This window comes from Macrobrachium nipponense, chromosome 34 (genome assembly GCF_015104395.2).
Source record: "Macrobrachium nipponense isolate FS-2020 chromosome 34, ASM1510439v2, whole genome shotgun sequence".
NCBI lineage: Eukaryota > Metazoa > Arthropoda > Malacostraca > Decapoda > Palaemonidae > Macrobrachium > Macrobrachium nipponense.
In genome coordinates, this window is record NC_061095.1 from 10,614,126 (window position 1) to 10,641,403 (window position 27,278).

Consider the following 27,278-nt stretch of genomic DNA (forward strand, 5'->3'; position numbering starts at 1 on the left):
GCAGTAGTGTTTTATAAAGATAAAAGGTGGATGAATGGTGAAGTGATAGATTTAAAAATCAGAAATCATAGTATATACCAATTAGACAAACTGCAAAATTTTTAGCTTTAGTGTTTGATAATCACTTGAACTGGAAACCCCACATAACATACGTACTTGAAATCAAAATGTAAAAGAGCATTAAATCTAATTAGAAAATTATCAAACACTACTTTGGGAGCCGATAGACAAACCCTTACATTGCTGTATAAAGCAACAGTCCTGTCTATCATTGATTATGGTAGCGAAATATATGGCTCGGCATCAGACGCAGCACTAAAAATGTTGAACCCAGTTCATAATGAGGGCCTTACAATATGTTCAGGAGCCTATAAATCATCACTAACCTCTTCTTTACAGGTTGAATGTGGTGAACTACCTCTCTCTCTCCATAGAGAGCTTGTATTACTGAAGAGTGCACTGAGAATTAGGACAAGCGATTCTCCAACAAAAAAATGATTTGAACTAAGAGACATATTTATAAACAATCATCCACCCCCTTTTGCAATTAGAGCTAGAAGATTGTTTGAGTCACTAAATATGATTATACAAATTCCTCCAATAGTAAAATTACCTCTGCCTTGGATAATGAGTAAAATGAAAACTTGCACATAATTAAAATATTTATCAAAAAAATAAGTACTCATACACGCCAGCACACCATAGACAACATACAATAGAGAATAAGAGCCGAAAAGGTTCACATTATGCAATATACAGAGATGTATCTAAATCAGAACATGGAGTGGGATATGCTGCAGTGTACTAAGACCAATCATATCAATTCTCTCTACCTAATACAGCTTCAGTATTCACAGCAGAGCTTTGTGCAATTACCTCGGCCATAAAAATAATTAAAGAAACGCCACTCAATAATTTTGTGATTTTTAGTGACTCGAGAAGTGCCATAGAAGCCATCCAGAGTTGTAAACCAAAAAATAATGTTGTACAACAAATTAAATTATTACTTCATAAATTAGATAGTATTGGGAAAAATGTAGAAATATGTTGGATCCCTGCCCATGTAGGGATCAAAGGAAATGAAGAGGCTGACAAAGCAGCCAAAGAAGCAAATCAGATGACAAGATCAAATGTGGATCTCCCTACGAGTGATTATGTAACATACATAAAGATGGGTATTATAAGGAAATGGCAACATACGTAATTGGAATGATGAATCAGAAATAATAAATTAAAACTAATAAAACCTGATGTTGGAAAGTGGAGTTCATCATATCAGAGAGAGAGACGTGTACAAGTAATTCTGACACGTCTCCGCATAGGCCATACCTGTCTGACACATGGACACTTAATGAGCAGCCCACGTGGCTCAGCTCCCGAGTGCACAGAGTGCAATGTGGTTATAACTGTCAGATATGTATTATGCGAATGCCCAAAGTACAACCAGCAACGACTGTCGAGATTTGGAAACAGAGCTATGAAAGAAATCTTGTCAGAATCCTCTGCATTTTCGGTCATGCCTATTTTTATTTTCTTGAAGAAGTGTAATTTAGTTGATAAAATATAAACCTGAGCAAAATGTGAAAATACAAATATTATTAGACTATTTAATGAATTTTAAAAACAAAACTTTTAAGTTACTTAACTTATTCTGATTTTATTTTTTTTGTATGTACGGATACGTGAGTCAATGTAATTATTGTGTGCCTGTGTTCTAGTGTGAGTGTGTGCGTTTTTGCAGTTTTTAGTTTAATTTTTGCTCGTTTGTCATCACACCGAATAAATAATTCAGTTCCCGAGCTTTGCCTCTGGCCTAGACATGATTTTTTTATTTTGATCTAATCCTTCGGGCCAGTCCTAGGAGAGCTGAAAGTCAGCTTAGAGGTCTGGTTAAACTACTTTAATGATAATAATAATGTCTCTTCCAAATAGCACTCAACCCAGAATAAGGAAGAACCGGAGAAGATTCCTTGCACAGTCTAGGTTTTCCAGGCGACAGTTGGAATTAAATCTGGGCCTGTTACAGTTTGGTTCTGTGTAGATCTAAGCCTGAGATTGTGACTGTAGGAATAGGCTTTGTGATCGCCTTTATCTAAGATTGGGAAGATACTCTGGACCTGGAAGGGGTCTCTGGCAAACTGGCAACCTTACTCCACTATTTGGGGGAAGATGGTCACCTGTTGTGTGGGAGTATTACAGTATATTTCCATGTATAAGACAACCTTTAATTCCTAAAATTCATCCCTAGAAATTGAGGGTCATCTTGTTGTACAATTCCCAAAATCAAACCTTGAATCCTAAGATGGTTTTGATACGGTAGCCTCGACCTCGGTGTGATAACCACCAACATACATGAAGATTCACATTATGAAATAAACTGATAATAATGGTAATTATTGGTTTTGTAATGTAGAAGTCGCCTTATACTACAGATATGAGATACATTCATGAAAATTTGCTATGATTTTTTACCTCATCTAAACGTCGTCTAAACGTCGTCTTACACACGGAAATATGCTGTACTATATCAGCTTCTTGAAGCTACCAGCTGTTGATACATCTTGGAAATTGAAACCTCTAAAAGGGACCCACGTTTTGTTAGCCCTTAGACAATATGACTATAATGTCTTTATCAAGAGGTTAGGCTCACGCTGAGCTCTCAAGTTAGTAATTGCTAACATGCTACCATATCCAAAACTGGACCTGTTAGCCACCTGTGAGAAACATCAACTTCTTGGATATGTGTTTCTGCTCTTTAACTTGCAGGCATGTTATGAGACTAGATGTATGTCATCAGTCAAATCAATACTACATGCAACAAATCAAAGATAAGAAATAACTGTAAGGATCAGAAAATCGGAATCAGATTCCAAGAAAAAAATGACAATTTCTTCAGTAATAAGTTATACAGTAGTACTTGGAATGATTTTACTGATATTAGAGGGTACTTTGGAGCCCAATTGTGCAGCTAACAGGAGGGGTTGCCTTCTGTTTTTAAATGTGTTTGGAAAATGAGCTAGTGGTTTATATCTATGAGAAACATTATTTCACAATCTATTTGTCACTTTTGCATTTCAATTTTGTGTGTGTTTGTTATTATCACAGATCAAGACTTCGAGGAAAACAAGCTAGAAGATATAAAAGAGAAAGCCAGAAAGCAAGCGAGAATTGGATTGTTAAGAGCATTGGAAAAATTTTCTTGGGCCCTCTACATATGTGATGAACCTGTAAGTAGAAAAATCTTTATTTGTTGTACCTAATCTGTTAATTTACATGCCCAGTCTTTGTCTGAGGGAGTTATGTGCATAGAGGAAGTTACCCAACCATTGAGTAAAAAGTCATCAACCTCTTGGTTTTGGCTATACAGGCAGTCCCCTCTTATCGGCAGTATCAGTTAACAGTGTTTTTGGTTTACGACACTAAACAATGTCGTTTAACCAGATTTTTTGTGCCGGTAAGTGATTTATCAGTGTTGGTAAGCGGATATCAGTGTATTTTGGCAGTGATAAGGTGAAATTGGATGGCCCAAGAACATTTATGTTGCTAGGCAAGCCCCATAAAACCGGATCACCAATAACTGATGCCGCTGATAACCGGTGACTGCCTGTACTTCCTTTGGTAAATTAAATGAATTGACCCGTCAATAAAATTCACAGTAGAATTGGAAATGGTTGTAGCCTTTACTTTATTTTCGGTTGCGTAATACACAGAAATATTATTGGGTTTTCATAAATACAATGTGTACAGGAAACTTACTAGTATGCCTGCTGATGTACCTTTTTCTTCTGGTCAATGCAATAAAGTTAAATAAACAGTTTATTTTTATGTAGCCCTGAGTACTTTGATGATGAAATAGATACAGACAAGAAATGGAAATATCCTAATTTTGTAAGACGTAACATTAACCCTTAAGAGCCAGGCTAAAAAAATCAATATGCAACACCCCATAAGTACTTGGCAAACTTTGAGTTCAGCCAATTTAAGAAAAGAACATATCATTGGAAAGAGGAAGATATGGAAATGCACATAGTGTAAGAAAAAATTCTAAAAAAATTCTCCCTACCCTCCATGGGAAGTTGAAAAAGTCTATTTACAACCCCTTGTGGGTCCTATTTTACAAGATGATTGTAAATTTTACCAAGTTATATGTTTTTTCTAATAATTTTATTTTCTTTTGTAAAATTATAATTACAGCTATCACAGTATCATAACAGATAAGAACTAAAATCAGTAACAAATTCTGGGTATATTTGTTGTAAAATATTAACATAAATTCACTGAGATCAAAGATGCAGTAACATTTTTGGATTATACATGGTTTTTTCTAATATTTCTTTGCACTTTTTTTTGCAAACTTAGAATTATAACTGACATATTATCATAAAAGATAAGAACTAAAGCCAACAGCAACCCCTGGGTTTATTAACCCTCTCCCTGCCAAAGGACGTACCGTATGTCCGCAAAAATCTCACCCTTCACCGCCATGGAATGTAACGAACGTCCACAGACATATACAATTAAATAAAAATTCGCCATAAATCACTAGTAATGAGCACTTTGAGGTTCCCTTGCTGGGAGAACATAAACAAAGCCTTGCCACGCTTGCTAAGTGCCCCCAGCTCACCCACGCCAACAATCTTTCCTACAATCATCGGTTACTTTTTACACTTCAAAATTGCTGTGTTGCCCTGTGAGATCATGGTATATTCACGCTTCTAGCTCCATTATTTGTGTATTGATTTTGCTGAAATTTTCAGAATTTGTTAATGAAAGATTGTTCTTTATTTCAGTGATTTCAAAATGTAGTAAGGAGTCGTGGGAAGGGTTCCAGAGGACAAAAGTTGTGTGTAGTTTGAACTTTCCATCACCAACAACCTCACGCCATGTTGCCCCCTCTCGCCCCCCAAAAAAACAAAAGAATCTTAGCCCTTGTAAATTACGAGCAGTTTGTGACAGAATGACCAATATAGCGTAAATAATGTGGAAGCTACAGCCATCTAAAAACATCTGCTATGCGTAATTTTCGCTTGCTTACTGCTATGTGTAATTTCGCTTACCTACTAAGTAAAAATATGACTTCTAGTAGGTGTGTTTCTTCGCCGGTTTCCATATGTTTCTAAGAGCTTAGAAATAAGGTTATATATATTACTATATAGCTAAAGAGTTGTAGAATACAATGAAAAAATATATGAAAACTGTAAGTGTAATAGTTTTGATGCTTGGGCTCTTTCTATAAGATATAACAAAATTTTTCGTGTTCCGCTACATTTACCTGACGCGTTATGGCATTCTTGGAGTCATTTTACACTTTTGATGACAATGTGACAAAATTCAATCTTTACCAATAAAACAAGACCAGAGTGACTGATATAGCGTAAAAAATTTTGCTATGCGTAATTTTCACTTGCCTTCTAAGTAAAATTATGACTTCTAATAGGTATGTATCTTCAGCGGTTTGCATATGTTTCCAACGGCTTAGAAAAGTTATATATATCATTGTATAGCTAAAGAGTTGTAGAATATGATAAAAAGTATATGAAAACTGTAAGTGTAATAGTTTTGATGCTAGAGCTCTTTTTGTAAGACTTAGGGGACTGCATTTCAAAAATTGACTTGTGTTATAAAAAATGCATATAACAAACTGAAAACTTTATTTTATGGCTCTTTTGTCCATCTCCAACTTCTTTCTTGGTTTTTCTTGATTGGAGCACTGGTGGAGGGTGTTGATGGGGCATGTACCTGGCTGCATGACTGATGAATTGTATGGGAGAATCAGCTGGTAATAAAATGGATGCCGCTCTGACTCTCTTCAGATTGCTTTCTCAGCATTTTTAGCCTTCCTTCCTAGACATTGCAAAAACACTTGAAGTGTACACAACAAGCTAATGGCCTGATAAGTGGCGACAGCATGTCGCAGCAGACGAGGCACGAGAAACGTCAAATGCAGACGACTCAGTTGACAGTGTGCTGCCAAGGCCCACAGGGCACTAATCGGGACTCAAGAATTTAAGACTGCTTGTGCTTCACTGATAAGCAGTTCACTTCATCATAGACAAGTTGCTAAGCATTATAATATATATATATATATATATATATATGTTAATTCCTTGTATTATATTTGTATTATATAGTATATAACCTAATAATATTTAAATAAATGTTTGATGGTCAAAGTAATGATAATTTTTAGCAAAGTAATGTAGAAAAATAATTAGATTCAATATATAACTATGAAACTTCAGGAATGAGTTGCCACGACAACAAAGTACTCGATGGAAGTTCACTAAAGATCAACTTTTTTCAAAATATTTTGTCATATTTGAGCCAGAGTCCCATAACACAAAATTTTTTGTGTTCCGCTACATTTACCTGACACGTTATGGCATTTCCTGGCATCTTTTTACTCTTTTGATGACAATGTGACAAAATTTAATCTTACCAACAAAACAAGACCAGAATGACTTATATACAGTAGTGTAAAAAATTACTAAGTAAAAATATGGACTTTATTAGGTGTTTCCTCGATGGTTTGCATACGTTTCCAAGGGCTTAGAAACAAAGTTATATATATCATTGTATAGCTAAAGAGTTGTAGAGTACGATGAAAAAAAATGAAAATTGTAAATGTAATAACCTTGGTGCTAAAGATCTTTTTGTAAGACATAACATTGTAAATGTAATAACCTTGGTGCTAAAGATCTTTTTGTAAGACATAACATAAACTTTTCCGAGTTTGGCTACAGTTACCTGATATGTGTGACATTTCCCGACGCTTTTTTAGACTTTTGATGACAATATGACTAAGTTCAATCTATTACCAAAAAGACGAGACTAGAATGAGAGACATAGTGTAAAAAATAAGGACGTGACAGCCGTCTAAAAAAAAACACTTGCTTTCCAAAAATTACAGCTAAAAAACAGGTTGGTGGTGAGGGGTGAGATGGTGAAATATGGGTTGGTGGTGAAAGGGTTAATGAAGTCAAGTACAGTAGTACCTCGAGATACGAAAGGCTCAACTTATGAAAAATCCAAGTTACGAAAGCAAAGACGAAAAATTTTACTGCTCTACATACAAAAAGTTTTCAAGATACGAAAGGTTTCTGAAAGTCCGAGATTCGCCCCATAACAATTTTGAAACTCGCGCCGCACGCCGCCATCTCAGTTATAGTAGACTCGCTACCATCCTCCTGCTCTCCCATTGGTTCCTGATGCTAGCCAAGCCATGAGATCCTTCTCTCCTATTGGACAGCATCCCTCCCATCATGCATCTTCTATACATACGTGTTGGCGTGCTTTAGCTCGGCCACTCCGCACCCGAAACTTTACCGTACGCAATCGGCATTCGTTCGCTCCAACGATTTCGTTAGTGATTTCGTTGCAGTACATATTATCGGGTTGTGCTACTTTATCGTGTTGTGAGAACGTAACTTAATTACGTACAGTACATAGAGTCATGGGTCCCAAGAAAGTTGCTGAAGTTCACAGAAAGAAGAGAATGCTTTCTATGGAGACAAAAAGGGAGATAATAAAAAAGTATGAAGCTGGGTTGCGGTTGAGTGTGATCGCTAAGGAATACGGCCGAAATCCGTCGACGATAGGCACCATCCTTAAGCAGAAGGAAGCCATCAAAGCAGCTACACCTTCCAAGGGCGTGACTATTTTGTCCAACAAGAGGAGCCATGTGCATAATGAAATGGAAAGGCTGCTTCTTGTATGGATCGAGGACAAAGAAATCGATGGCGATACGATAACCGAGACGGCAATCTGCCAGAAGGCCAGCACTATTTTCGGCGATTTGATTGCCCAAGCTGAAGACGACGGCGGAGAGGGGACATCAACGGCAACCCCAGAGCTCAAGGCTTCTCATGGGTGGTTCGAAAAATTCCGTAAACGGACTGGCATCCATTCGGTGGTGAAGAAATTGAAATTACGTAAAGTTATAAAAAAGTAAAAAGAAATGTAAAAATCAAAAAAAGACAAAATAAATTTTATTTTAAGTTTTTTGTAAAGTTAAGTGTTACAGGTTTGGTAATGTGTTTTGTAAAGTTTAGTTTGTTTTTCTGACATTTTTTTATGTTTCGTAAAGTTAAGTGTACGTATCTGCCGTTTGTCCACCTCCTCCTCTGCCGCCACTTTCGGAGATAGCCTCACTCGAAAGGTAAGCTTCCACATTTTACGTTACAGTAATAATATTTCTTGTACACTAATAAACACTTTATTTACAGGTTTTGGATTTTTATTCTTAATTTAGGTATTGAATGGTCCAAATTGTTGTAGTATTTCATTGTTTATAGGTCAATTTAGCTTTATTATGAAATTTAATGGGGTGTTTTTGGAGGGCTTGGAACGGATTAGCCATTTTACATGTAAAATGTGTTCCAAGATACGAAAAACTCATTATACGAAGGCCGCCTCGGAACGGATTAATTTCGTATCTCGAGGTACCACTGTACACAACTAAGTCAGGAGCTGCCTAGAATCAGCAGGCTGAGCCAGTCTAAAAATAGCCAGTAGTAAATTTATGGGCTATTGAAGTAATGGAACCTCTATCCCACCTGATTTCTCCAAATCGATGGCGCATAATATTGTTACTCACCAGGATGTAATCCGTCCATTACTCAAAACCTGTTAGTTTTACTCATGAGGGTATCCGTCAGTTAAGGGTTAAAGAAAGAAAAAATAAGACTATGACTTAAACACAAAAATGTACATGTACTGCTATATTATATTAATAATTTCAAAGTTATTCCCTATCTACTTGAGAACCTTGGAGCACAATAAAAAAAAAGCACTAAAAAGAACTCCTTACAATGGTAAAAGATGTTTATCAAAATATGCAGTGGTGAACAGTGCAGATTTTGTTTATGGCAGTGAAAGCAATCATACAGTCAACAGTGCAGGCTCAAAAAAGCCTGGTTGTTCTAATAATATACTGGAAAAAAATTCATTTTAGTCCAGTTTTATAAAATAAAGGTTTTGTAAGAATATGGAAATCATTCAAGACATATGAATTTGACCCATTATTCCAAAAGAATATGTAAAATCTATATATTTTAAGGACATCAATGACTTGGGACGAGAGCAGAGGTGTGAACTCACACATATGGATAAATAGATTTGTAAATAGAGTACTGAGCTCAGAGTTCCCTTTTCCTCCCTCTTTTTCCCACTCATAGGTGGGAATATTGCCAGAGAAACCTATTGAGCATGAGCTGGGCTTGAACTCTGGACCATGACACTGTTGGGTCCAGATAAAACCAGCTGAGCTACCACAACCCTGTTGATCTTGAAGAGGTATATAATTAATTGGGCATTATGAAGGTATTGGGTATTAGAAACTCTGGTGTAGAGTATGGAGAATCAGAGGAATTTGAGATAAATGTTGGTGTTCAAGATTCATTGCAGAGCCCTTTGCTGTTTATAGTAGTAATGGAAGAAGCTGCAAAGTTATGCATGATTGGGCCGCCCCTTGGAGCTACCCTATGCAGATAAAAGGGTATTAACATCAGTATGCAAAGAATAGGTGGTAAAAATGCTGAAATGTTGAAAGAGTGGAAATGTGAGAACTGAAAATCAACTTGAGAAAAAGCAGACTTCCATATATGCTCATGCAACGTGTGATCTTGCATATCGTGTGACCCCCAAATTTTCACTTATCAAAAATTATTATATGTATATATCTCGTCTATCATGTGAGTTCCTATTTTGAGAGTGTCGGTTCATGAGGTTGGTGGTTCAGCGTGCTAACGGCTGACCTGAGCCATTGGCTGTGTGCTGCTACTCAAATTATTCTTGTTTTGAAATCCCAAGGATTGCCCTTGGAAAATCCCAAGATTAACAAAAAAAACCCAGGATAATAAAATAACTCTCTCTCTCTCTCTCTCTCTCTCTCTCTCTCTCTCTCTCTCTCTCTCTCTCTCTCTCTCTCTCTCTCTCTCTCTCTCTCTCTCAGGAAAAGTTACTACTAATTTGAGTCTCTTTAACCAATAGGTATTAGCACATATGACACAGTGCGTGTACGTATGTGCGTTCATAATGTTTTAAAAAATGTGTTCTTCATGTAATCAGTAAAATACATACACTATAACTACGTACTGTATTCAAGGCACAAGCACTTAAAAAATATGTACTAGTATATTCAAAACACACCTACTTACATCATCGTCTAACTTCATGTGAGCAAAAATGTTCTAATCAGGCAGAATACAGCTAAAATCTGATTGGCTGACTGGTTGCCTTGGAGACTGTTAGCCAGTGACAACCTCCTACTTTGTCCTATTTATAGACATATGACGTGGATGGCATTAAGTTTGACTATTTGACTGCTGATGGCAATCATTACACAATGATTTGCTTGCTATAATTATTTCTTCATGAAAACAAGAATTTAACAGTGTGGTAGTGATGCATCATCACTTGCGAATTCTGTTCCCAGACTGTCCTCAAATGTACAACTGCAAACTGATGAAAATGTTAGTGACAATAAGGAACAACCCCTTTCAAGATTGATATGATGAAATGTATTTTGTAGCTTTACGTATCGTTAAGTTTAGTTATAATTATTTTGGTTATGTATAATTTTGTGTTAGTGAACATGTAAGTTTATTGTCCCACTATTTTAGTATTGATGATCTTAATTATCTCATATTCACTTAACAGAATATTGATATAAGTAATAATACTTATATCAATAAATAAATAATATGATGTAATGAATAAATAATATAATGTAAAAGCATGAAAAAGAAAAAAAAGTTTTGCCTGCAATAGTGATGCATGATTGATTATGCCCCTGACCCAACAGTTTCAAAATCCAAAAAATTCCAAAAACCAAAATGCATCTGGTCAAAGAATTTGGAGACAGACAATATTATTGGATACAGTGAAGTAAAGCATAACTTTTTAAAAGGTTCATGGAAATAATGCTTATTCATTATGTTGTATTTTATAATATGATACGTACTAATATGTTAATACAGTAGGGCCTCGTTAATCACGGGGGATAGGGCCCAGAACCCCCCGTGATAAGTAAATACCCGTGTTATCCTGGTACCCCCCCTGAAAATTGCTTTAAACCGCCTACTTTAATAATTAACCCACCCAAGACCACTATTTCAATGTTTATAACTGCCTACTTTAGTTCAAGCACCAAATATTTCTTCAACTATCACCTTAAACTAAATTCAAGACAGTTTCAAAGTTATTCTCTCCTATCTTCAATTTCCCCTGCATCAGATCAGCAAACAAAATTATAATTACCTAACAATTCCTTTCTATTTTCATGATTTGGCTGCTGCACCAAACTAAAAGTACATAGTATATCTATTTCGTGAATGAACATATTTATGATAAAAAAACATGTTTACTGTAATGATTACAGCACCTAACTATAATATTAATGTATAAACAGCAAAATACAGCAATAAAAAGCTAGTTTTGTCTTTTGTTTACGTTTAGAATCAGCTGATGGACGTTTATTACCGAAAGAATTATTTTGGAAAACAATTTAGTTGCTAAAAGAAACTAATTTATTAATGGAATTATTATTATTATTATTAACTTTGTACATAATAGTTTATGATATTATGATACAGTAATTCATATTTCATTGAGAGAGAGAGAGAGAGAGAGAGAGAGAGAGAGAGAGAGAGAGAGCAGCTTGTGACGAGAGTAACTTGAATAGCTTGAGAGAGCAGCTTGGGACTAGAGTACTGTTGACTATCTTAGCTCGAGAATAACAATGAAATTTGTATTTTAAATATTTTATGATGATAAGAAATGAACCATGGATAGTGATAAGATATTCTCTTGTGTACTGTTATAATATGTGATAATCATTGAGTCAACTAAAAAGTTGTATCGAAGCAGTTTCGTAAATCACAGAAAGAATAAAAATATGGCAACACATATTTTTATTCTTTCGGGGACCATCTTGTTCTTTTATTACGATAATAATAGATCAGCATTATAGTTTTTTTTCTGTAAGTGATGAGAGAGAGAGAGAGAGATTTTGCTATTTACACTCATAGTATTTGAAAATTTGTGAATGAGTTTTATTCTAAAAATGCATTTAGTCATGAAAAGAAGAAGAAAACTGTAATTAGTGAATCTTGCTCTATGATAAAATTCATGATTTCGTTAATTTTCCGGAATATACATAGCATTTGGGCTTCACAAAAAAAGTAAGTAAAGTGATTTATGACAGAGTTTAGAGGATACTTACGTAAAAATACATCGGTTCATACTTTGTAGAACGGTGACGTCACGGTGGTCATATGTATTTTTTTCGTGAATGAATATACATTTATGATAAAAAATAGTTACTGTACTGCTTAGAGTACCATACTGTAATATTAATGTAATCACATAAAAATAAAGTAATCATTGTTCATTGTATACGGTAAACATGTAAAGTGTAATTTTGTCTTTTGAAAAATGGATTCCCCAAGGAATTATTCCTTGAAGAGGCTTTTTATTATGAAGATATGCCAATAGTATATAAGATTTGCGTTTTATTATGAATATTTGACAATAATATATAAGGTAAAAATGGTTTTATTACGTTTACACTTCGTCGCCGATTCCAAACAACATACGATAATCTATGACAATTATCGTTTGTATGACTGCAGTGTTCAGAGAAGTTGATTACGTTATACCAAAACAATAATGAAGTACGAATTGAAAATTTATGTTTTCCTAAATGTTATTACTACTGTAATTAAACTACTACTATTAACATTATTAAAAGGTTAAGAATGACAAAGGTGCTGTGAAGTGTAACTCAATGTTTACATTTCTGCTGGCCACTCAACTACAAGTTGATGTCAATGACGTGGAATTATTCCATGAATAGGCTATATATTATGAAGATATGCCAATAATATATAAGGTGAGAATGGTTTTATTACCTTTATTGTCAGTTAATATCATAATGTGAATCTGTTCTTGCATTTGTTGGTTATCGGAACCGGACGAGGCCTTGTCTTCCACCGACAAGCCTGCGATGCTGTGATTCATACCAGGATATATAGACTGAGAAGTGGTCCAAGGAAAAACCCGTGATTAACTGAATCCTTGATTGCTGATCCGCGACTAAGCGAGGCCCCACTGTATTGCAAATGCTATTTTTATATCTCGTGTATCCTACAACCCCTGTGAAATTACAGTCAGTCCCTGGTTATCGGTGATCCAGTATTATGATGCTGCCAAAAAATTGCCAAAATTGTGATTTTTGCTGCCGAAATGCACTAATTTCTGGTTATTGGCGATGATCATAGAGTGTAGAGTATTGTGCCAATACAGAGGTGCCATTAACCAGTTATCAGGTCCAAAATCTGGTAATTGGCACCATAAATCGCCGATTTTCGGTATCGGCGATTTTTGCTTATCATCAAGCCATTGGAACCGAACCCTAGCTGATAACAGAGCACTGCCTGTAGCTTCAAAATTAGGTCCTCAAAAGGTACATGGTATATGAGTGTACATGGTACATTGATTGAGGAGGAAGGAAAGGAAAAGTGATCAGGAATGTGGCAAAATGGTTCTTGTGGGGAAGGTGTACTACTCAGTACTGAATGTAAAAGATAGGTGATGTCATAAAAGATGCTCAAGATGAAAAAAGGGATTTTGACGTAGGAAAAATCTATTTCTGGGCGAGGAAGCCGTGTCGCCCAGTGAAATATGTCTGCTTTAGCACTATTTCTAGTAAAATATTGCTATAATACCAGAGAACTGCTAAATGCAGACATATTTCACGGGAGCGACACAGCTGAGCCCAGAAAATACTCATAGAGTAAGAAATTCTAATATCCAAAATGTACCAATGAAACAAATGGAGAAGAGAGGAGAGTGGGTAACTTTGTTTGGATAGATTGGGAAGCCTCAGAGCGTTTCTGTTACCTTGGAGACACAATGGACTGTGAGGTAGGAATTGAGAGAAAAGTGAGGAAGTTAGTTGCTGTATGGATGTAATGAAGAGAGCTAAGTAGACTACTGGTAAAAAAAATTTCCCATTACTAGATAGAGCAGACATATAACTAGTTCATAAGCAGAATTATTAGAAACATGGTTTGATGAGGAATGACCATTGAATGTTAACATTCGAACTTGATGTACAGTTAGAAGGATTGTGTAATGGGGATTGAGGGAGAGATGTGGCATGAAGAGGCTGCCAAAAAGACAGATCTCAAAGACAAAATAGTTTGGACATGTGAGAAGGGGTGAGAAACAGTTGCTTAGAAAAAAGTAGCCCCATAGAAAGGCCAAAAAAAAAATCAAGAAAAAGGGAACATAGGCCTGATAGGAGTTTGAGCAGGAAGAGCACAGGCAGAGGAGATTATTTTAAAGATTTAGGTTAATTAAATGATTAAGGAGGCCAGTAAGGATCTTGAGAATTCTTTGAACTGTGTACACCAGAAAAGAGACAAAAAGGGAGCCAGTAAAGTGGTGGGAATCCAGGGAAACGTTTATACTTGTGTAGTACTACTGCCTCTTTTTTTTGTCTTTCTTTCAAACTAAAAGATACAATTGTATGATGCATTTGAAGACCATGTTATAAGTAATGGTTTCTGGTGAAGAACTGTTCATTCTGTTTTTGAACTTTGTTCTTATACTTCATTGCAAATGATTTTTTTTTCTTGATATAGTTATGTTCCTGTAATGATTTGAATTTGTAATTTATTCAGTGTCATCATTTGTTCCTTGGATGTATTGCTGGATAATATTTCAGAAGAAATTCATTATGAATTATGTAACTGTTACTGCTTAATTATCTTTCAGCATGCCGTAAATTATATTATTTAACTGATAACTCTACCTTGTTTTATTTATAGTGTGAATGGTTGATGGAACCCTATCTTCATGCACTGAAAATTGTTCATGGCAACAAAGATGCTTTAGAAGCTCTGGAAAGCTATGTACAAAAGAATTCATCACATCTACCAGCCCACAAGCTTGCTTACCAATTTACTAGGTTATGCCCAGAAGCAGGAGCATTTCAGCAAAAAGAGTTGGAGGTAAGATTTTGATTTTTACTTGGTATAGTGCACTGGTGTGTTTAATTGGTAAATGTTTAGTTTTCATACATTCAACTTCCCTGTCAGATATATACTTAGCTATAGACTCCGTCGTCCCCGACAGAAATTCAAATTTCGCGGCACACACTACAGGTAGGTCAGGTGATCTACCCGCCTGCCGCTGGGTGGCAGGAGTAGGAACTATTACCATCTTGAGCCAGATTTTCTCTGTCGCCGGTACTGGTAACATCGTTTGCTAGTTCCTCTTGACTTTGACTTTCGAATTTCATTACACCGTTGATCTTTTGGACTGCTATTTGGTGACGTATTGGATCTTTGGTTTGGCATACGCTATTGTGGACTGTTTTTTGGATTTTGGATTTGGAATTTTCTCATAATGTCTGACGTTTCGATTTCGTTCAGAGTGTGTGTGAATGAGAGTTGTTATGTGAGACTACCGAAAGCTTCGGTAGATCCTCACACCACTTGTAAAAATTGTAGAGGGAATGTATGCTCGCAATTGAATACATGTGATGAATGCAAGGATTTGAATGAGGAGGAATGGAAGATTCTTGATTCCTACTTGAGAAAGTTGGAAAGGGATAGGGCTAGAAAAGCCTCTTCCAAAAGTGTGAGTAGGTCGGTCTCTAACGAGCCAGTTAGCGGGCGATTGCCTATATCTAACCCAATTGTTTCCTCCCATGCAGCTTTACCTTCACAATTATCTGATTCAGCAAGTTCAGCAACAGAAGTTGCGAGTCTGAAAGCTTCGCTTCTTGAAATGGAGCGTAAACTAAAGGAACTAGAAGGTAAGTGCAGTGAAAGTGTTCCCAGTGAAGTGGAGGGTGCGTCTGATCGGCTCTGTCTCGCTCCCAGGCTTAGACCTCTTTCAAGCTCCCAAGCCCAGAGGAGAAGAAATGTCGAAAGCCGCAGGGAGGTTTCAGAAAATCCCCACCGGTCAGGCGTCCCCTCGGCAGATTCTGTAGTTGCGTCCCAGACTGCCAAGGACAGTCGTTGGAAAGACGTCCTGAAACAGTGTTTTTCTTCATCTGATTCGTTGTCGAAGAAAGGATGGAGTTCAGATAGATTATCGAGACCGTCGAAGAGATCGTGGAAGTCTCCAACATTTTATTCTAGCCCTGAAGAATTTCCGGAAGAATATCCTCCGGAAAAGAGGAGGAAGGAGGTTTATTCGGAAGCTCCTTCTCCTTCATCGGAGATTGATAAAGAGGGCGTAGCTACGAAGATTTTGGAGAATATGCAAAAGCAATTTTCTTCGTTAGTAAGAGTGCTTAAGAAGGATCCTCCTAGAAGGAAGGATAAATTCCTTCCAATTAAAAGATCCCGTCCTATGGAACTCTCTGAGAGCTCGGACGAGGCTCCTGCCGGGAGCCTGGCGCCAGCCAGACGTCAGGCTCCTGTCAGGCGCAAAACGCCGTCAAGGCGAGAGGATTTATATAAATATTGAGATCCTGAATCTCCTACTATAAGGAAGGCGCCTGAGGCGTCTGAATCGAGGCGTAAACCGCCTGAAACTCCTGAAATCAGACGCAAAGCGTGGGAAACTCCTGAAATGAAAAGAAAAACGCTTAGGACTCCTGAAATGAGATGCAAAGCGTCTAGGGCGCCTGGATCAAAACTCAAGGCTCCTGAAATGAGGCGAGAAGCGTCTGAAGCGCCTGAAGTGAGGCGCAAAGAGCCTGAAGCGCCTGAAATGAGGCGCAAAGCGCCTGGGGCACCTGAAATGAGCCTGAAAAGAGGCGCAAAGCGCCTGGAAAGCCTGAAGCGCCTGAAAAGAGGCGCAAAGCGCCTGGAGAGCCTGAAGCACCTGAAAGGAGGCGCAAAGCGCCTGGAGAGCCTAAAGTGTCTGAATCGAGGCGCAAAGCGCCTAGAGCGCCTGAAATGAGACACAAAGCGCCTGAAGCCAGGCGTAAAGCGCCTGAAGAGCCTGATCTTAGGCGTAAAGAGCCTAAACCTTCTAGCAAGCGTTGAGCGTCTGACATCCATCAATTGACAAGCAGGCGCAAAGGCTTATTTGAACTGGAAGGACCAAGCTTCAGGCGCTATGATTCTGAAACATTATCGGAGTTTGAAGCGGACTTGGAGGCTCCTCTTTGGGATTTTTCTCAGGATCAGTTTTCGCCTGACAGGGTCTCTAGACGTCGCACAGGCGGCCGTAGTCCCTGTCAGGAAGGACTTGATTCTGGGAGAAGCAAGAGACATTTAAGGACTTCCCCTGATAGGGACGAGAGTTGTCGCACAGGGGGCCATCGTCCTTGTCAGGAGGGCCTTAGTGTAGAAAGACAACATCGGCCTTCGCCTGGCAGGGACTCAAGACGTCGCACAGGCGGCCGTAGCCCTTGTCAGGTTGTAGTCGGTGTTGCTACAGCCCTTCACCTTCCCGAGAGAGGAGTCCTCCTCCTCCAGTTGCGCACTCATCTCCGAATAAAACTCAGCAAGAGTTAGAAGATGTCTCGGACTCTGAAGAAAATAAGGGGACAGGTCTTACAGACTATAAGACATTGACAGCCCTCTTATTAAAAGAATTTGGAGAGTCCCTGAGTCCTGCTGCCCCTCCTTCTCCTCGGTCTTTATTTTCAAGCACGAAGACTGCAAAGTCTTCCTCCTTTTTGAAGATGCAACCGACCATCTCAATGAAGAGGGCTTTGCAGTCTTTCGGAAATTGGCTTAAAACCAAGGAGGAGGCGGGAAAGACTGTGTTTACCTGTCCCCCTTCCAGGCTATCGGGAAGGAGAGGGATTTGGTACAGCACAGGAGAATCTACGGGACTTGCTCTTCCCTCATCTGCTGAAGCGGACTTCTCGACCTTGGTGGATTCGGCGAGGAGACACGCACTTCCATCGGCCAAAACAAGCTGGACAATGTCCGAAATGGACTATCTCCTCAAGGGAATATTCCATGTTTTGGAAGTTTTTAACTTCCTAGACTGGTCCCTTGGGGCTTTGGCCAAGAAGACGCAAGACCCTCAGTTTTTAGAGCCAGAAGTCTTGCATAGCGTTCTGGCCTGTATGGATTAGGCAGTGCAGGATGGATCGGCTGAAGTGGCATCCCTTTTCGGGGCAGGAGTATTGAAGAAGAGGTCTGTCTATGGTTCTTTTCTGACCAAGGCAGTCTCTCCAGTACAGAGGGCTTCTCTTTTATACGCCCCTCTGTCTGAACAATTGTTTCCTTCTCAGTTAGTGAAGGATATTTCCCACACGCTTACTGAGAAGGCAACACAAGATTTGCTGGTACAATCTGCTAAGAAGCCTAGACCAGCTGCTCCTGTCGCGAAGAGGGAACCAAGAACTGCCCAACAGCCCTTTCGAGGTAAAACTTCTAGCCGAGCCCCAAGGAAGAGAGGAGGGGAGAAAAGAGGAAGATCTTCCATCAGAGTCCCGTAAAAGAATCCTAAATGAGGTTCCAGTCCTCCAAGCACCAGTAGGGGCCAGGCTTCTGAGATTTTCAGTAGCATGGGCTTCAAGGAAAGCGGATTCTTGGTCCCTACAAGTTCTCAAGAAAGGATACCTCATCCCCTTCAGGAACAGACCTCCATTGACGACGACACCGAGGGAGCTGTCAGCGAGATACAAAGACCCTGTAAAAAGAGATGCCCTTCTCGGGTTGGTACAGCAGATGTTGGAAAAGGAGGCCATCGAAAGAGTTCAGGATCCGCACTCTCGGGGCTTTTACAATCACCTCTTTTTGGTGCCAAAAGCCTCGGGAGGCTGGAGGCCGGTCCTGGACGTGAGTGCATTGAACCGCTTCGTGGAGAAGACGAAGTTCTCCATGGAGACACCCAATTCGGTCCTCTCTGCTCTCCGTCCAGGAGATTGGATGGTCTCCCTCGACCTTCAAGATGCTTACTTTCACGTCCCCCTGCATCATTCGTCGAAGAAATATCTTCGGTTCATGGTGCAGGGAAGGATTTATCAGTTCAGGGCTTTGTGCTTCGGCCTCTCGACGGCTCCTCAGGTGTTTACGGCGTTGATGAGGAACGTAGCAAGATGGCTACATCTGGAGGGGGTGAGGATATCGCTTTACTTAGATGACTGGCTTATAAGAGCACAGTCAAAACAACAGTGTTTGGAGGACTTGGAGATAACTCTACAATTAGTCAGATCTCTCGGATTGCTTGTGAACCTCGAGAAATCTCACACGATCCCCAGTCAGACCATCATCTATCTGGGGATTCGGATGGATTCTCGGGGTTTTCGAGCATATCCATCCCAAGAATGGATTACGAAAGGGATGGAAAAGATCTCGGTCTTCCTAGAGAAAGAACGAAGCTCAGTGAGGGAATGGCTCAGTCTTCTGGGCACCCTTTCGTCGCTAGAGCAGTTCGTTTCTCTGGGGAGGCTGAATATGAGACCCTTGCAGTTCCATTTAAGAAGAAATTGGAACAGGAAGAAGGGAGATCTTATGGATACATTTCCCATAGAGGAGAACATCAAACACCACTTGTGATGGTGGTTAGAGCCGCTAAGAAGGAACGAAGGAGTGTCCTTGTCGCTTCAGAACCCTCGCCTAGTGTTGTTCTCCGACACGTCGGACACGGGATGGGGAGCAACACTAGGGACGAAGGAAGTGTCAGGCATCTGGACAAAGGAACAGAAGACCTGGCACATAAACGCAAAAGAACTTATAGCCGTACACTTAGCACTGAAGCATTTCGAGAACGAAGTCAGAGGCGTGGTGGTCCAGGTCAACTCGGACAACACCACAGCTCTGGCATATATCAGAAAACAGGGGGGGGGACACACTCTTTCTCCCTTTACGAGCTGGCAAGGAATCTGTTGATCTGGACGGAGGAAAGAAGGATACGACTCCTGACAAGGTTCGTTCAAGGAGGGAGAAACATAAGAGCGGACAGATTAAGCAGAAAGAACCAGGTCCTTCCAACAGAATGGACCCTTCATTCACAAGTCTGCCAGCAACTATGGTCTCTTTGGGGGAAGCCTCAAGTAGACCTATTTGCAACGTTCCTCTCCAAAAGGATGGAAAACTTTTGCTCGTTGGAGGAGATCCCAGAGCCCTGTCGATAGATGCCATGCTCATGAACTGGACGGGCATAGACGTGTATGTGTTTCCCCCATTCAAGATGCTGGGGGAAGTAATGAGGAAGTTCGTGTCCTCGGAGGGAATGAGGATGACATTGATCGCTCCTTTTTGGCCTGCAAGAGAATGGTTCACAGAGGTACGGGAATGGATAGTGGACTTCCCCAGATCTCTTCCCGAAAGGACAGATCTGCTCAAACAACCCCACTTCGAGAGGTACCACAAAAACATCCACGCTCTCGCCCTGACTGCCTTTCGACTATCGAAAGACTGGTCAGAGCGAGAGGCTTTTCTCGCAAAGCTGCAAAAGCAATTGCTAGAGCAAGAAGGTCTTCAACCATGCGGATATACCAATCGAAGTGGGAAGTTTTCCGTAGATGGTGCAAGGCGAAGAAGCTGTCCTCCTCCGATACCTCTGTGACCGAAATTGCTGATTTTCTTTTGTATTTACGAGAAGAATCTCAGCTAGCAGTATCAACCATTAAAGGTTATAAAAGCATGTTATCTGCTGTGTTCAGGAATAGGGGCCTGAACATAGAGATGACAAAGATCTGTATGACTTAATTAGATCATTTGAGATGACAAAATCAAGAACTTCTCTCACCCCTAGTTGGAACCTAGATGTGGTTCTCAGATATCTAATGTCAGAGAGATTCGAACCTCCCGAGAAAGCGTCTTTCAGAGACATAACAAGAAAATGTATTTTCTTAATAGCTCTCGCTACTGCGAAAAGAGTGAGTGATTTACAAGCTCTGGACTCGAGAGTGGGTTTTAAGAGGGATTCGGCTGTATTGTCTTTCAGGCCTTTGTTTTTGGCTAAAAACGAAAATCCCTCGAGACCTTGGCCTAGGACTTTCGAAGTTAAAGGGCTTTCTCAATTAGTGGGAAATGAGATGGAAAGAACATTATGCCCTGTGAGAATTTTGAAGTTTTACTTGCAGAAGAAGAAGCAGCTGCAGGGCTGCAATCATAGCCTCTGGTGTGCTGTTAAAGACCCGAGAAGAGCAATGTCAAAAAATGCTTTAGCTTTTTTTGTGAGAAATGTGATAACTGAGGCTCACATGAGTTGTGATAGTGAGGCATATAAGACATTAAGGGTTAAAGCACACGAGGTACGTGCAGTTGCTACATCGTTATCGTTCAACAAGAACATGTCAATGAAGAACATCTTAGCAGCCACGTATTGGAGGTGTAACTCAGTGTTTGCCTCACATTACTTGAAAGATGTGAGGGTAACATACAAGAGATGCTTCTCTTTGGGACCTTATGTATCAGCGGATACAGTGCTGGGGAAAGACTGATCCTTAAATTTGTTTTTTGTCCTTATATTTTATATAGTGTGATTTTAAAATAATTTGGTGTTGAGTTTTAGGTTGTTTGAAAGGTGTTTGGGGATAACGCCTTTCAATCGTATATACTAATCCACGGTTAGGATCGGGTGATCGGGATCAGTGTTGTACTCCTTTATATGCCAATAGGCATAGGTATATTGTCATGTAAGTGGATAGGACCCCAGTGACAATTGCCATCAGGTTCTGTTGAGTAAGTGGATAAGACCCCATTGACAGTCCTTTCAAGAGTTCTCAGCCATAGGCCACACCCTCGCTGAAGCTTTTGAGGCGAAGCAGACTTCTAAGCACAAGCTATGAAATCTTCCGCCTAAACAGGTAGGAACCAGGGTATTGATAATTAACTTTTATTACCTACAACATATGTTGTTTACCTGTCCGGTCAGTAATTAGCTGTCTCTTACCCTCTGCCAAAGGTGCCAATCAGCTAAGTATATATCTGACAGGGAAGTTGAATGTATGAAAATGATATTGTTATTGTACAATAAAGTTTCATACATACTTACCTGGCAGATATATACTTAGCTATACTATATAGACTCCGTCGTCCCCGACAGAAATTCAAATTTCGCGGCACACACTACAGGTAGGTCAGGTGATCTACCCGCCTGCCGCTGGGTGGCAGGAGTAGGAACTATTACCATCTTGAGCCAGATTTTCTCTTGCACCTGTCTCCTGAGGGGAGGCTGGGTGGGCCATACAATCATATATATCTGCCAGGTAAGTATGTATGAAACTTTATTGTACAATAACAATATAATTTTTCAGTATTTTCTTAATCTTCTTTTTTTTAATTTCTAACTCCTTCCCTTATTTAATCTTAATTACTACAGGCTCCTCGGTTCTCGGCAGGGTGCCGATAAGTGAAAACCGCCTTTAACTGAAACTTGGCGATTTATGACCTTACGGTACCAAGCTTCGGTTAATGGTGCCTCTGTTATGTATATTATGTCGCCATAACTATTATTGGCAACTAATGGTGCTGATAACCAAAACTCGGCCTGGTAGGGTGCCATAAATCACCAATTTTATGGGGCTAGACAGGCACCATAAAACCAGATTGCAATTAACACAGTCTCCAAATTCGCGAACTCACACATTCGCGGATTTCTCTCGGGAACATTTTCCCTCATTATTCGCAGAAATTTCGCACATTCACAGTATTTTTCCATGAGAAATATCCACAAATTCCTTTTTTATCATAAAATTTACTCTTTGTGACATAACTATTAAAAAACCAAGTATAGAAATTTTTAGTGGGTTTTTCTTGAGTTTTAACTAACAAAATGGGCTGTTTTTAGCATTTTTATAGGGGTTCCAAACATTCGTGGTTTCTAACTATTCACGGGGGGGGGGGGGGGGGGGGGGGGGGGGGGGGGGGGGGGGGGGGGGGGGGGGGGGGGGGGGGGGGGGGGGGGGGGGGGGGGCAGGTGTCTGGTACGCGTTTCCGCGAATACGTGGGGACCACTCTATTGGTGTTTTTCAAGTTTCTTGGAAATTTTTGTGAGATGGTTTGCTAATTTGTTAATTTGCAAGAATTTACAAGGTTGTATTAGGTGATATTTTTGACACACTTTTACATTTTTACCATCCAATTATTTTATGAATATTTTAAGATGTCTTAATTTTAAGTTTCACATAAGTGACTTACCAAACAATTACACTAGCTGTACGCTTTCTTACCTGGCAGTCGAAAATTCAAATTCCTGGTGGCGGTAGCAGCGCTGCCATTGTTTGTGTAGGTGATACAGATCCCGCCCACTTTCAGGAATACCTGGTACTGCTGAGCTTAAACTTCAATTTTTCTGCCGGCCACGGGGTAACACCAGTGGTTTGTTGTTGCAGTCGACTATCGTTGCCATTGTGGATTTTTTCTTTTTTGGTGATGTACAATTTCTTGGTTGGCTTTTTTGCTTCATCAGTTAGCTACCTAGTTATTAACAAGTTATTACGAAGATGTCTGATGCTAGTTCTTCTTCAGTTGGGTTTTGCAGCAGTGGCTGCAAAACTAGATTAGCTAAACTATGTTACGATCCGCACTCCAAAAGTGTTAAATGTAGGCTGAAGCAAAGAATTAACTTGTGTGAGTGCCATAGTTTAGATGAACAAGGTTGGAAGACTTTTCAAGCTCATTTGGATAAGATGGACAAAGATAGGAAAAGGAAAGCAGCTCTTAGAGCGGGTAGTAAAAACTAGAGTAGAGACAACTCCCGTGCCTTTAGAGGCAAACAAACCATCACTTATCTTTTCTTTACTTTTATTGAATATTTCACCTATTGATAGTCCTCCAACTTCAGTACCGATTACTCCAGACCAGGTATCCCATGTATCCGATCCCAACACCATTTCCTTGTTAGAGTCCAAGATGGACAAGAAATTTGAGTTCTTGGCAAAATCAGTTATGGATTTGGGTATGTCGTTTAGTGCGTTCGTAGAGAAGTCAAGTGAAAAGGCCAGTGTTAGGCCAAGTGTCAGTGTCGTGTCCAAGGAGGCGGCTGTCCGTGGAGACTGGGGGAGTTTGCCCACGGTCAGTCGCCGACTCCGTCGATGTAGTCGACTCGCGAGTGCCCAGGAAACGCCACTGGAAAGGCGTAGATATGAGTGACGTGCAGTTGTCGTCCGACTCGGAAGTGCAGTCGCCTGTGTCAAGGCAAAAAGTTTGGAGTGATTCAGTGTCACATCCTTTGAAGAGACATGCCCAGCATACGAGAGGGATGTCGCCTTCTGTTAAGAAATCTAAGGAGCACTGGAGTCCACAACCTTCCTGCAGTTTCGCGCCGGACCAGTTTTTCCAGGAAGATCATCAGTCCTCTTCAGATAGCGTAACTTCGGATGGAGTTAGACGCTCACGTGTGTTACAGCGCCCGCGCGCTTGCGAAACTGACTCGCCTCGTTGTGTGTCGATAGGATTTTCGACTCGTTCGCCTCATTCGTCTCGAGCTGTTTCGACTCGTTCGCCTCATTCGCCTCGAGCTGCTTCAACTCGTCCACCTCATACGTCTCGTGTTGTTACGACTCCCAGTCGTTCATTTTTGAAGAAGAGCCGTACGACAGCCACAACTTCGTCTTCGCCTAAGGATGAGTTGAAGGCCAAACTCTTTGCTAGAGGATTCCGCTTTGGGTCCATTTAAACATCAACTTCAAGAATTGGTGGTCTTTTTGAAGAAGACAACGAGCCAGACAGAAGAGGAAGACGGGGTATCGGCCGTCCTGTCGGAAGAGGAAACTCACTCAAGACCAGGATTCGAAGCCCTCTTCTGCTTATTCTAGTCTGTTGAGGTTTCTTTTACAGACTTATCCGCACTTTTTTTAACCAGCTTCGCCTTCTTCACCTCCAACGATGTTTGTGAAGGATAGGAGATCAGCGCCTTTGGGGTTACCGAAACCAGTTCTTTCTCAGTCCTCGAAGAAAGCACTGAAGGAAGTAGAAGAGTGGTTTGCTAAGAAGAGAGAGTCAGGCAAGGCTTCGTTCGCCTTCCCTCCGTCGAAGCTGCAGAATAAAACCTACAGGATTTATGCGACAGGAGAAGTTCCTTCTTTGGGAGTTTCTACCTCCTCCCAAGGAGACTTCTCCAGTCTTGTGGACTCTCACAGAAGAGCAGCGTTCTTGGCTGCGAAAGTGTTGTTCTCTTCACCCAAGTTAGATCACCTGGTGAAGAACTTATACAAGGTGATCGAAGTCTTCAGTTTTTTGGATTGGACTATTGCAGCGTTAGCCAGGAAAATTGAAGATTGCCAGTCTCTAGATGAGGATTTTTCTGCCAACTGGCTCAATGTGTTGTCCTGTGCGGACAGGGCAGTGAGAGACGGTTCAGGGGAATTGGCCACCCTATTCATTATGGGAGTACTAAAGAAGAGAGAACGGTGGTGCTCCTTCACATCTCGAGGAGTAACCACGAACCAAAAATCGGCTTTGTTGTTCTCCCCCCTGAGTAAATCTCACCTGTTTCCAGAAGAAACCTTCAATCATGTGCTGTCGAACCCTGAGAAAAAGTCCACCAATGATCATCTTTTTCAGTCAGCAAGAAGACCTAAGGAACCTCCAGCGACAGGAGCCAAAGCTTCTCCTCTACAAAGCATCCCTTTCAAGGAGGTAAGTCGAGGTGGCAGCAGAGACCAAGAACTAATCTATGAACCACCTCCAAGTCTACCAAGAAACCTTCCTTTAAGACAGAGAAATGATCGGAAGGTCCTTTACACACCCATGGGGGCAAGACTCCACGACTACTGGGAGGAATGGAGTCGAAGAGGAGCAGAACAGCGGGTAATTCAGGTGCTTCGAGAGGGATATGTGATCCCTTTTACGCAGGATCCACCACTGTCCAATACACCAGTCTGTTTGACAGCATACTCGACAGGATCAACAAGAGCTTTGGCTTTAGCCAAAGAAGTAGAAGAGCTCATCAACAAAGAGGCCATAGAGGAGGTAACAGACACGTACTCCCCAGGGTTTTACAACAGGCTCTTTGTAGCCCCCAAGGCATCAGGGGGATGGAGACCTGAGTTGGACATAAGCGCTCTGAACCTTTTTGTCCGGAAGACGAAATTCCGAATGGAAACCAGTTGATCAATATGTCAGCCATCCAACCGGGCGACTGGATGGTATCTCTCGACATGAAGGATGCATACTTCCATGTCCCCATCCATCAGAACTTCAGGAAGTTCCTGAGATTCGTTTTCAAGAAGAGAGTCTTCCAGTTCAGAGCCCTCTGCTTCGGTCTGTCAACCGCCCCTCAAGTATTTACTCGGATTCTCGCTCCTCTAGGAAAGTGGCTGCATTTGATGGGGATCAACACAGCTTTTTACTTAGACGACTGGCTCCTGAGAGCCAGATCCAGTTGTCAGTGTGTGAAGGACTTGCAGAAGACGCTTACTTTGACACAACAATTGGGTATCATAGTAAACACGGAGAAGTCCCAATTGATTCCAACTCAGAGGATTCTCTATTTAGGGATGATACTAGACTCTCTAGCTTTTCGGGTTTTTCTCTCCCCGAAGAGGATAGAGTCCTGCCTGTCGACAGTCCAGCAGTTTCTGGTTCGCCCGTCTTGCTCAGCGCTCGAATGGATGAGCCTACTCTGGACCCTGGCTTCAGTGGAGAGTTTTGCCAGGTTAGGATGCCTACACATGAGGCCGCTTCAGTTCTTCCTGAAAGCATATTGGTCTTGGAAGACACAGTCTGACTCACTAGTTTTCCCCCTGATGCAAGAGATAAAGATGGATCTTCGTTGGTGGCATTCGAGGGAAAGATTACAAGAAGGAATCTCCCTAGTTGTGTTGAACCCCAACCTGCAGTTCTTCTCAGACGCCTCAGACAGCAGATGGGGAGCCCTCCTAGGAGACAAGAGAGTATCAGGTCTGTGGACAGAATGAGAAAAGACCTTGCACATCAATGGGAAGGAATTGAAGGCCATCCTCTTAGGGCTACAAGCGTTTGACCACTTAGTCACTGGAAGAAACGTAGCGGTCTACTCGGACAACACCACAGCGTTGTCATATGTACAGAAGCAGGGAGGGACCCACTCATTCTCTCTCAACAAGATAGCCGAAGATCTCACCTGGACGAACGAGAAGAGGATCACCCTTTTTCCAAGATTCGTGCAAGGGAGAATGAACATACTTGCAGACACGCTGAGTCGGGTAAATCATGTGTTACCAACAGAATGGACTCTGAACGAAAGAGTGTGTCAGGACCTCTGGAAGCTTTGGGGAAGACCATCAATAGATCTGTTCGCCACATCGAGCAACAATCGCCTTCCCATTTTCTGTTCTCCGATTCCAGAACCACTAGCGTGGAGAGCAGATGCAATGCTGCTAGATTGGACAGGACTGGACGTTTACGCTTTTCCTCCTT

The 27,278-nt window shown here is 40.6% G+C and overlaps 1 protein-coding gene across 3 annotated transcripts in view; it reads left to right on the forward strand.

Annotated features, from left to right (window-relative positions):
- Positions 1–27,278, forward strand: part of LOC135207901 (uncharacterized) — a 223,490-nt gene that overhangs the window by 148,000 nt on the left and 48,212 nt on the right. For all 3 annotated transcript variants that reach the window (XM_064239820.1, XM_064239821.1, XM_064239822.1), the window contains 2 exons: positions 3,106–3,227; positions 14,835–15,017. In XM_064239820.1, coding sequence (XP_064095890.1) covers positions 3,106–3,227; positions 14,835–15,017 — 305 coding nt within the window. The remainder of the gene's footprint in view (positions 1–3,105; positions 3,228–14,834; positions 15,018–27,278) is intronic.